Source organism: Branchiostoma floridae, chromosome 12 (genome assembly GCF_000003815.2).
Source record: "Branchiostoma floridae strain S238N-H82 chromosome 12, Bfl_VNyyK, whole genome shotgun sequence".
NCBI lineage: Eukaryota > Metazoa > Chordata > Leptocardii > Amphioxiformes > Branchiostomatidae > Branchiostoma > Branchiostoma floridae.
In genome coordinates, this window is record NC_049990.1 from 21319674 (window position 1) to 21329885 (window position 10212).

General features: G+C 40.5%; 1 protein-coding gene across 1 annotated transcript; it reads right to left on the minus strand.

Moving 5' to 3' along the window:
• Positions 1 to 673: 673 nt before the first annotated feature.
• Positions 674 to 7016, minus strand: LOC118427600 (trypsin-like). The gene is made up of 8 exons (XM_035837461.1): positions 6951 to 7016; positions 4387 to 4460; positions 3789 to 3856; positions 3214 to 3311; positions 2664 to 2780; positions 1981 to 2129; positions 1167 to 1306; positions 674 to 951 (listed from the first exon to the last, which is right to left on the minus strand). Exons 2-8 carry the CDS (start codon positions 4445 to 4447, stop codon positions 787 to 789), a joined length of 798 nt encoding a protein of 265 aa, XP_035693354.1. The 5' UTR covers positions 4448 to 4460; positions 6951 to 7016; the 3' UTR covers positions 674 to 786.
• Between the last annotated feature and the right edge of the window lie 3196 nt (positions 7017 to 10212).

A 10212-nucleotide genomic window follows, 5' to 3' on the forward strand; every position in this document is an offset into this window, starting at 1 on the left:
AGTCTGTGTGAAATAGAAAACACAAACTTGTGCGTGCAGAAATCCTCATGTGTGATTTATATTTAGAACATGGATTTGACCGGAAACTAGTACAGTAGAAGCCAGCTAATTGCACACCGGATAATCGCACACGTCTGCTAATTGCACGAAATCCCCAATTCCAATGGTGGTGCGGTCCAGCTTAATATCTTCGTTTTGTTGCACCATTCGGATAATTGCACGAAATAAACTGGCAAATGGGGTGTGCAATTAAGCGGCTTCCACAGCAGTTATAACCGCGAGTTGACGAGGTTGTCAAAGCCGGACGGCCAACTTAACAGTTTGTGAGGACACAACGACCTAATGTATGGCTGCAATAATATATCGACTTTTATCTAAAGTTCATGGCAGAATTTTGTGTTGTCTTATGTGATATCTCATACTCTTTACGGTGTAGTTCGCAAAGCGATCTGTTGAAAATATACTTCCTGTTGTAAATAGGACTATCAAAATAATGTATAAACCAGAGATACGATTCATAGATGTAATCATAAAGAGTACGTTGTTATTAATGGTGTGTAGAAAGAGAAAGATTACCAAATAAGTCAATTAAAATCTTCTAAGTATTTTCGTCTTCGTACAAGTAAGTTATATAAAATAAAACACGGACGCAAGACAAGGCAATAGTCAGCGCTTTCGTTCCTGTTTTTTTTATTTCTCAGGCAATTCGGAGCTTATTTGTACCCAGTTTCTGAGACTGAGAAAGCTCTGTAAGGACAGGCTCATGCCTGTGTTTGCCAGCCCTAGTTACTGTAAACCGGTATGGGTTTTGATCCAGTTGACGTAGTTACCGACGCGTGTGTAGACACCGGGGTAGCCGGCCTCTGCGCAGCCGTATCCCCAGGACACGATGCCGTCCAGGGTCGCCCCGCCGGCGACTTGGCCGCACACCATAGGTCCACCGGAGTCACCCTGTAAATTTGAACAAAAACATTTCTTATTGCAATAAACCGACATACTCTTCATTAAGATTTTCTTCTGATAGTAGTTAACCTAGTTACAAACAATGTATATAAATGTCACAATAACCTTTGAACCATCTCCGATAGAACTTGACATTAGCCCAAGAATTTCAGGGATTGAAAGGGATGCTTATCAGAGTAAATGGAGACAGGGAAAGTAGGTACCTGGCATGAATCCTTGCCGCCTTGGTCCAGGCCAGCACAGATCATGTTGTCGGTGATCCAGGTGCCGTAGGAATCCCTACAATCATCCCGATCCACGACCGGCACATCAACTTTCTGCAAGACCCTGGCCAAGGAGCCTCCTAACGGACATCAAGTTAAGAAAGGTATAAGTGTCTGGACACTTGAAATAGCATTTGAAAAAATATATAGCTCCTGTCCCACATACTTCACGCAGATCAATAACTGATCCATATCTACTACATAAAAAAGTGTGGCAATAAAAATTATTGCCATGACGACGGTTTTATTGTTTAGAAGTATTTAAGATTGTTGTTGTTGTTGATGTGTTTTGATATTCGTATTCCTTTCACCTGGCGATGAATGTTCAGACACAGTCATCCAATAGATTTAGTAAAATTCAAATAAAATATAACTGTCTTTAAACGTGAAACGAAAATAACTTATTTTAAACTTATTTTGAATGATAATGTATGTGTGTTGTTAAGTTGATTTATCTTGATTTGAACGTTACATTGATTATGATATCTGTTCTTGTATTTTATGTATATTATGATTTGATGTATCATTGTCATGTTTAAGGTATGGCGGCTTCGAAAAGGTGTCATTTGACACCTGTTCCGCCATACCCTCCAGTGTGGAGAATCCAAATAAATAAATGAATAAACATTAACATAGTCTTCCTAGTTCTGAGGCGTCGCCAAAAATTGAATAGAAAATTCGAGAAATTCTAAGTAGATAAGAAGGCGATTTTCACATCAGAACGTTAGAATGGATAACTTTCGAGAGATTTTACCTTCGGAAGTCCTTCCCCACCCGGTGACGGTGCACGTGGTACCGCCGGACACGTCGCTTTCCGCGTCAGGCAGGTTCACAGTCCCGACGTGACTACCAATCGTGATGGGGGTTTCCAACTCCAGGAGGGCGATGTCGTTGTCAATAGTCCTGTGACAGCAAGGAAGCGATTGATAGAATAGATCTTATTATGTTTCTCGTTTTTGTTTCACCGCCGTTTTTGCGCTCTTAGCTAAAATATGGAATAAGCTTTGATATCAGGATTGTACATTTCCTGTCTCTATTGACCGATGACTGAAATCAACTGTTAGTAAGGGCACGTGACTGGTTACTCTTTTGAAGTTGAGGAAGGATAGAGCAAGACAGCCAAAGATTTTGACGTTTTACATGGTATGCTGGAATAAAGGTTAGCGGTAGTCTAAAAAGTACTTGATGCTTACATTCAGAAAATGATTAAGTTATAAATAGATAAAAAGAATTTTGCATGGGAACATAAACGTCACGTAGTAACAGGTATTATACAAGTAAAGTAAAGAAAGTAAAGCCCAAAAAGTAAGCAGCGGTCATAACTTGTCCAGGAATAGCACAATAAACACTGAATCATCAATATCACGAATGACATAATCAATAGCCATAATTCTACACAGTCATCCAGAGACAAAGATGAATGATCATGTCACAAACCTATCGTCGTAGTCCTCGTGCTGGACCACTCTTTTGACCTGGATATTCTCCTGGTCGTCGTCGTCGCTGTACAGGTTGTGGCTACCGACGCTGACCCCCAGTCGGTGGGCTGATTGCCTGGTACGTGGTGGAGAAGAGATTAACATAATGTATAGATGCAATTATTCAAATGTTCCCTCAACATTTTCTGTAGAAGTTCTAAACAAGGGATCAGAGACAGTATGATGATGCACTCAAGGCAGAAATAAATAAATAACGAAAACCAAAGACAAGAAAATACATTACAAAATTAAACATAACAATATACGAAAAGTTGGAATTTGAATTTGGAAGTTTCCTAATAACAATTTAGTGTATTTTCATGTACTGTACTATGTAGATACAACACTACGTACTGAATAAGCATAGTCAGAAGAAAGGTGATGTCATAGGAATTTACATAGTGCAGACCAATACGGTGAATTGATGAACACAGATTATGCATTCAACCGTAGTTTAGAAGATTTTCGGTAGATATTGTCTGTATGATAATAATTTTCAGTTCTCCCACCTGTCGACACAGTGAGCGGCAGTAACGATCCACCGCTCTGCGATGATGGAACCGCCGCACATAAGGGAGCCGTCCGGGCCGCCCCGCAGTATCATCACCTGTTAGAATAAAAGAAAAACAATTCTTGTCTGCAGGATGCTAATATATATGCTATTCTGTGTGTGTGTGGGGGGGGGGGGGGATAACCGACTGTCAGACAATTACTACCTCGATGCTATGATGTGTCCCTCTTTTTTAAGAGTTCGCTCAGTGCAAAGCCAGGAGACCACTTCATGACTCTGAACTGCTTACTCGGGGGTCATTACGTAACAGGACCCTGAGGCCACATCAGGGTTACGTCTTACATGATCAGAATAGAGAGAGAGGAATGCCACCAGTTGGCGATGATACGATGATCGCACGCTAAGGGTAACAAGGGCGTAATTCAGAAACATCATGATTGAGACGCTCAACTTACTTAGAGTCAGGAGTAGCTAATCCAACGGGAGAAGTAGGTTAAGAAGTTGCTGAAGTTTCCTACCCTAGGACCTCTTTCGATTTCATGTTAACTACTGAATGTGCGCATGCCTGTTTACCTGCAATGGAAATTCACCGTAAGAAGCATCCTCACCCCCTACGATACGGTTGTCATCGTCTCCGCCGGCTGGAAGAAAGAGAATATACTTCAATAGGATGCGCGCGCCCAGCACCCCAGCCGCCATAGTTGTCTAACACGGGAGGAGTTAAAGCTATAAGCCCGCATCTGCTTAATGTGGAAAACTTATGTTGATGGAAGTGCTGCCCCTACGGTCGGTGAGGTTATGGGACCGGTGAGGTGAGGTGAGAGGTGTTTAATGTAATAAATACACTTCTGTCATTGCTACTGCACGAGGTGGCTGTCCAACTATATATGTCTGTAAGACATGAAATTCCATAGCAGAAGAGATATGATGAAAATGATAACTACATGGGGCACATTCTAGTAAAGCGAGATTCACGCTACGAGTATGCATATAAAACATACTATGATAATGTCATTATAATTTGATATGATGCACAGATGGAGTGTTTTTTTTACAAATTACACAACTTACTTTAGAAATCTATCTATAAGGCAGTTGGACACCATTAATAGCTACAATAACATAGTATATCAAATATAAAATGTCAACTTTAAATGAAAAACTCACTGACCTGCATCGGTTTGTGCATGCACGGCTAGGACGCAAGCTGCTAGACACAACTGCCACATCATGTTCAGTTCTTTCCTTAAAAACAATGAAAAAAGAAATAAAGGTGAGAACTATGCGCGAGAACATCTACAGCGCCTTTATCAACATTGTCCTCCTGGTTACGACCATGATAAAACAGTAGCTAGCAGCGAATTGCTTTCCCAACTTCAAGAACAGAGATAAGCGTCTGTCTCTCAACATTACCCGCAAAAAATTAAACTAAACAGAACAGTATCTAAAACATGCAGGAGGCAACACATTTAAGCAACCGGTACATACCGAGGAACAATGAACTAGATAAGAGGGTTCTACGGGGAACACGTCTTATCTTGAGAAAATCAAGAAACAAATAAATGGAGAAAATGAATCCATCGGTGTCCTTCTGCCTATCACGTGATAAATTTGACCAACCACGTAGCCGCTGCCGTGGGAAAATCAAGATGGATGTTTGGACAGTTCAGTACTTGGTAGCGACCAACAGGTGCCAATCAATACACGTGTCATTGTCTCACGTTTTAGGTCCATGTGATGAGAGGGGTTATGAAACGAAACTATTACAACAGAACGGCAACTAAAAATACAGATTTGAACGGGACCCCAGACCCTTACATGTGGCTTTATATCAAAGAAAAAAGACCAGAGTTGAGGAAGTCGGCAAAGATATTTAAAACATGGACGCACCATCTTTACCACCAGTGTTAACAGTGGCGCCATCGCATGCCCTACTAAAAAGAAGTCTACAATAATCTATGAAATAGCTATAGGGGTCGACCACTCCCTGACCGAATCGGTAAGCAACCGTAAGAATGTGTACGTAATGCACGAGTTTCATGTTTAAAACCATTGATAAATGTGTCGCTAAACAGAAACTCAAACTAGATACAGAAGAGCAGTATTGGCTGACCGCTTAATTGACCATTGTTGTCTAAAGAGGTGTTATGAAACGAAACTATGACAACCGTAGTAGTAACTAAAATACAGATTTCAAGGGGACCCCGAACCTCTACATGTTGCTTTATCTCAAAGAAAAAAGGCCAGACACGAGGGAGTTAGCAAAGATATTTCAAACGTAGAGGCACCATCTTTACCACCAGTTTTAACAGTGGCACTACACATCACACTCTAACAGGTCTAAAACCACATGTGTACAGACCTTCGCATGCCCTACTTAAAACAAAAAATGGAGGCTACAAAAACCTATGAAATAAGGGTCGACCACTCCCTATTCGAGTCAGTAACTACCTTTAGAATTTGTAAGTAATGCACCGGTTTCATGTTTACAACCATTGATAAATGTGTCGCTAAGCTTAACATTCAAACTAGATACAGAAGAGCAGAAGATAGCTTCGCAATTTCTAACGTATTTCGGGCCACTTCATTTCTCATTGTCGTCTAAACAGCCTGAAACGTTATACCCACTCTTCAACTGTGCCGCACTACATTTACAGTAAAACGGAAACATGTAGAAATTGTCTAACATGTACTGGTGAAGGAGGTTTGTTTCCACATTACCCTCACCAACAACTTTCAAATAGTACGTGATTGTGTAGTTCATTAACGTTTCACATCTTGTGATAGAAATTCTTATAACACTATGGTTATGAACTGATAGAGACCAACATAAGAATTTACACAGATTTACAACGAAATTTAAAAACCTACGGCTGATGACACTAAGGGATCTCAATGTCTCCATAGTGAAGAATGAAGTACAAGTTATTACATAGATTTGAAGGTGACTCCAGGCGGCCTCTGTATGGAACTTACTTCAAACAAGGAAAAGCAGGTATAGCAGCTAAGAAAAAAATCTTATAAATTGTGTACTGATCACGCCCTATTGAAATAAGTAAGACTAGTACGAACATAGAAAAGCGGAAGCTTAAGAAATCGATTCAATCACCATTTTACCACCATTCTTAATTGTGGCTATAAACAGTACACTCTGAACTGGTCCAAAAGAAGAAGACAAGCGTACAAGATTGCAAAGTGACGCCGTGCCTATTCATACTGTCTGTAAAAAAAGAAAACCTCAATCCTCCCCGATACCTCTGAAAACTCGGATGGCCACATCTTGACAGAACCGGAGACGATTCTTTCAATATGTCAAAACAATTTTTACAAGTTATCTGTCGCTTGCTATTTTATCGCAAACACAGAATGAGGAGCTCTCTGTACCTTCAACAGAGTTTACAATACCTCGTGTTCACCTGCTAAAGGCGCCAAATTGTCATTATAAAGAGAGTCCGAAACGATTTACTTGTACAACTCTTCAGCACTAAAGTTAATGAAAATACTTCCTCAATCCTCTCCAAACTGCAATACTTTTATCGTAATTACCCCCCCCCCTCCCATACAAGCATGATAAAACAGTTGCAATTGTACTGACTTCTTCTCATAACTTCCAGAAACAAGACAGGCGTTCCTCTCCCACCATTACCCGCTATATCAATTACAACAAAAATTAAACTAAGCAGAACAGTATCAAAACCATGCATGAGGCAACACCTTTAAGCAATGGGTACATACCGAGGAGGGATGTCTGTCGGTGAACTGGATAAGAGGGTGCTTCGAGAAACACGTATTAACTTCAGAAAATCAAGACACAAATAATGGAGAAAATGTATCTATCTCTATCCTTCTGCCTATCACATGATACATCTGACCAACCAGGTGGCCTGAATCCTAGCCCCTCCTTTGGGTATACCAAGATGGCTGTTGGACAGTTCAGTCCTTAAAATTAGGGCCAACAAGTGCCAAACAGTACACGTGTCATTGTCTCACGTTTTAGGTCCATGTGATGAGAGGGGTTATGAAACGAAACTATTACAACAGAGCAGTCACTAAAATACAGATTTCAAGGGGACCCCGAACCTCTACATGTTGCTTTATCTCAAAGAAAAAAGGCCAGACAGGAGGGAGTTAGCAAAGATATTTCAAACGTGAGGCACCAACTTTACCACCAGTGTTATCAGTGGCACTACACATTACACTCTGAACAGGTCTAGACAAGAAACTTTAAAGGTGACATAGGACCTTCGCATGCCCAACTAAAAAATATCTATGAAATAGCTATAGAGGTCGACCACTCCCTGACCGAACCAGTAAGCAACATTAAGAATTTTACGTAATGCACCAGTTTCATGTTTACAACCATTGATAAATGTGTCGCTAAACTTAAAATTCTATCTAGATACAGAAGAGCAGAAGCTAGCTTCGCCGCTTGTTATGGCAGAGCCGCTTCATTACCCATTGTCGCCTGAACAGCCTGAAACGTTAAGTTATACCCACTCTTCAACTGTACCGCACTACATATACAGTGAAACGAAAACAAGAAGAAAGTGTCTGACATGTACTGGTTAATGAGGTTGGTTTCCACATTTCCCTCACCAACGGCTGTCGAATAGTACATGATTGTGTAGTTGACTAACGTTTTACTCTTTGTGATAGGAATACGTATAACACAACATCATGAACTGATAGAACCTAACATGGCAACTCACACAGAGTACAACGAAATTCAAAAGCCTACGAAAGGTGAAAAAAAGGATCTCAACAAAGTAATAATGCTCAAGAGTAAAGAACAAGTCATTACATTGATTCTAATTTGACAAGACAAACTCACAAAGATGACGCAGTGCCTATCCATGTTGTATGTACAAAAAAAGAAAACCTCTAGACGGCCAGAAAACCACCCAAAACTCGATTGGCAACAAGTCAACTTGACGGAACCGGTGACGATTCTTTCGATATGTTAACACAATTTTTACAAGTTATCTGTGGCCTGCCATAATACCAGCAAACACAGACAGAGGACCTCTCGGTACCTTCCACAAGGTTCACAACACATCGATTTCATCTGCTAAAGCCGCCAAATTGTCACCCTGAAGACATCCCGAAACGATTTGCTACACTTCTACAACTCTTTCGCACTAAAGTTAATTAACATACTTCTTCAATCCTCTCCCAACTGCAATACTTTATCGGCATTGTCCCCCGATACAAGCATGATAAAACAGGTGCGATTTCCTGACTTCTCCTATCTTCCAGAACGAAGACACGCGTTCCTCTCCCACCATTACCCGCTATGTCACCTATAACAAAAATTGAACTAAAAAGAGACAGTATCAAAACCACGCATGAGGCAACACCTTTAAGCAACGGGTACATACCGAGGAGGGATGTTTGTCGCTGAACTGGATAAGAGGGTGCTTCGAGAAACACGTCTTAACTTCAGAAAATCAAGACACAAATAATGGAGAAAATATATCTATCGTTGTCCTCCTGCCTATCACGTGATACAGCTGACCAACCAGGTAGCCTGAACCCTAGCCCCTCCCTTGGGTATACCACGTGTCATTGTCTCACGTTTTAGGTCCATGTGATGAGAGGGGTTATGTCTTATGAAACGATTCCAATAGAACAGCAACTAAAATACAGATTTGAAAGGGACCCCAGATCTCTACATGTTGCTTTATCTCAACGAAAAAAGACCAGAGACGAAGGAGTCAGGAAAGATATTTCAAACGTGAGGCACCATCTTTACCACCAGTGTTAACAGTGGCACTACACATCACACTCTGATCAGGTCTAGACAAGAAACTTTAAAGATGACACAAGACCTTCGTATGCCCAACTAAAAAAGCTGTCTACAAAAATTTATGAAATAGCTATAGGGGTCGACCACTCCCTGACCGAATCGGTAAGCAACCTTAAGAATTTGTACGTAATGCACCAGTTTCATGTTTACAACCAATGATAAATGTGCCGCTAAACTTAACATTCTAACTAGACACAGAAGAGCAGCAACTAGCTTCGCAGTTTGTAATGTATTCCTGGCCGCTTCATTACACATTGTCGAATAAACAGCCTGAAACGTTATACCCACTCTTCAACTGTACCGCACTACATATGCAGTAAAACGAAAACAAGAACAAAGTGTCTAACATGTACTGGTTAATGAGGTTTGTTTCCACATTTCCCTCCCCAGCGGCTGTCGAATAGTACATAATTGTGTAGTTGACTAATGTTTACCTCTTTGTGATAGGAATACGTATAACACAACATCATGAGCTGATAGAACCTAACATGGCAACTCACACAGATTTACAACGAAATTAAAAGCCTACGGAAGGTGATAAAAAGGATCTTAACAGGGTAATAATGCTCAAGAATAAAGAACAAGTCATTACATTGATTCTAATTTGACTCTAGGCCTCTACATATGACTTACTTAAACAAATTAACAGTTAAAGTAGGCCAGAAGAACAACTTATGAAATGTGTACTGACCACGCTGTAGTATAATCAGTAACCAACATTTAAAAAAAGGGCAAGAAATCGATTGCATCACATTTAAAAATCATTGTTAACTGTAGTTATAAACACATTACACTCTGAGTAGGTCCAAAGAAGAAGACAGGCGTACACAGATTTCAAAGGGACCCTCTATCTCTTCAGGCTCTACGAACAACTAAAAAATCACAAGAGGGCCAGAAAACCTCTAAAAACTCGGCTATCCACAACTTCCAATCCTCCCCAAACTGGAATGCTTTAATCAGAATTGTCCCCCTCTCATGTTGAAAGATGATGGGAGTGGTTATGATACGAAACTATTCAAAAAGAACAGCAACTAAAAATACAGATTTCAAGGGGATCCCGACTTTATCTCAAAGAAAAAAGACCAGAGACGAAGGAGTCAGCAAAGATATTCCAAACGTGGAGGCACGATCTCTACCACCAGTGTTAACATTGGTGCAACACATCACACTCTGATCAGGTCTAGAAAAGAA

Bases quoted from the DNA above. Each gene is read 5' to 3' on its own strand.
- LOC118427600 (XM_035837461.1), bottom strand. From the start codon at position 4,447: ATGATGTGGCAGTTGTGTCTAGCAGCTTGCGTCCTAGCCGTGCATGCA. The intron at 3,857-4,386 runs GTCAGTGAGTTT...TCTTTCTTCCAG, and splicing joins GCATGCACAAACCGATGCAG to CCGGCGGAGACGATGACAAC. The intron at 3,312-3,788 runs GTAAACAGGCAT...TTATTCTAACAG, and splicing joins ACGGTGAATTTCCATTGCAG to GTGATGATACTGCGGGGCGG.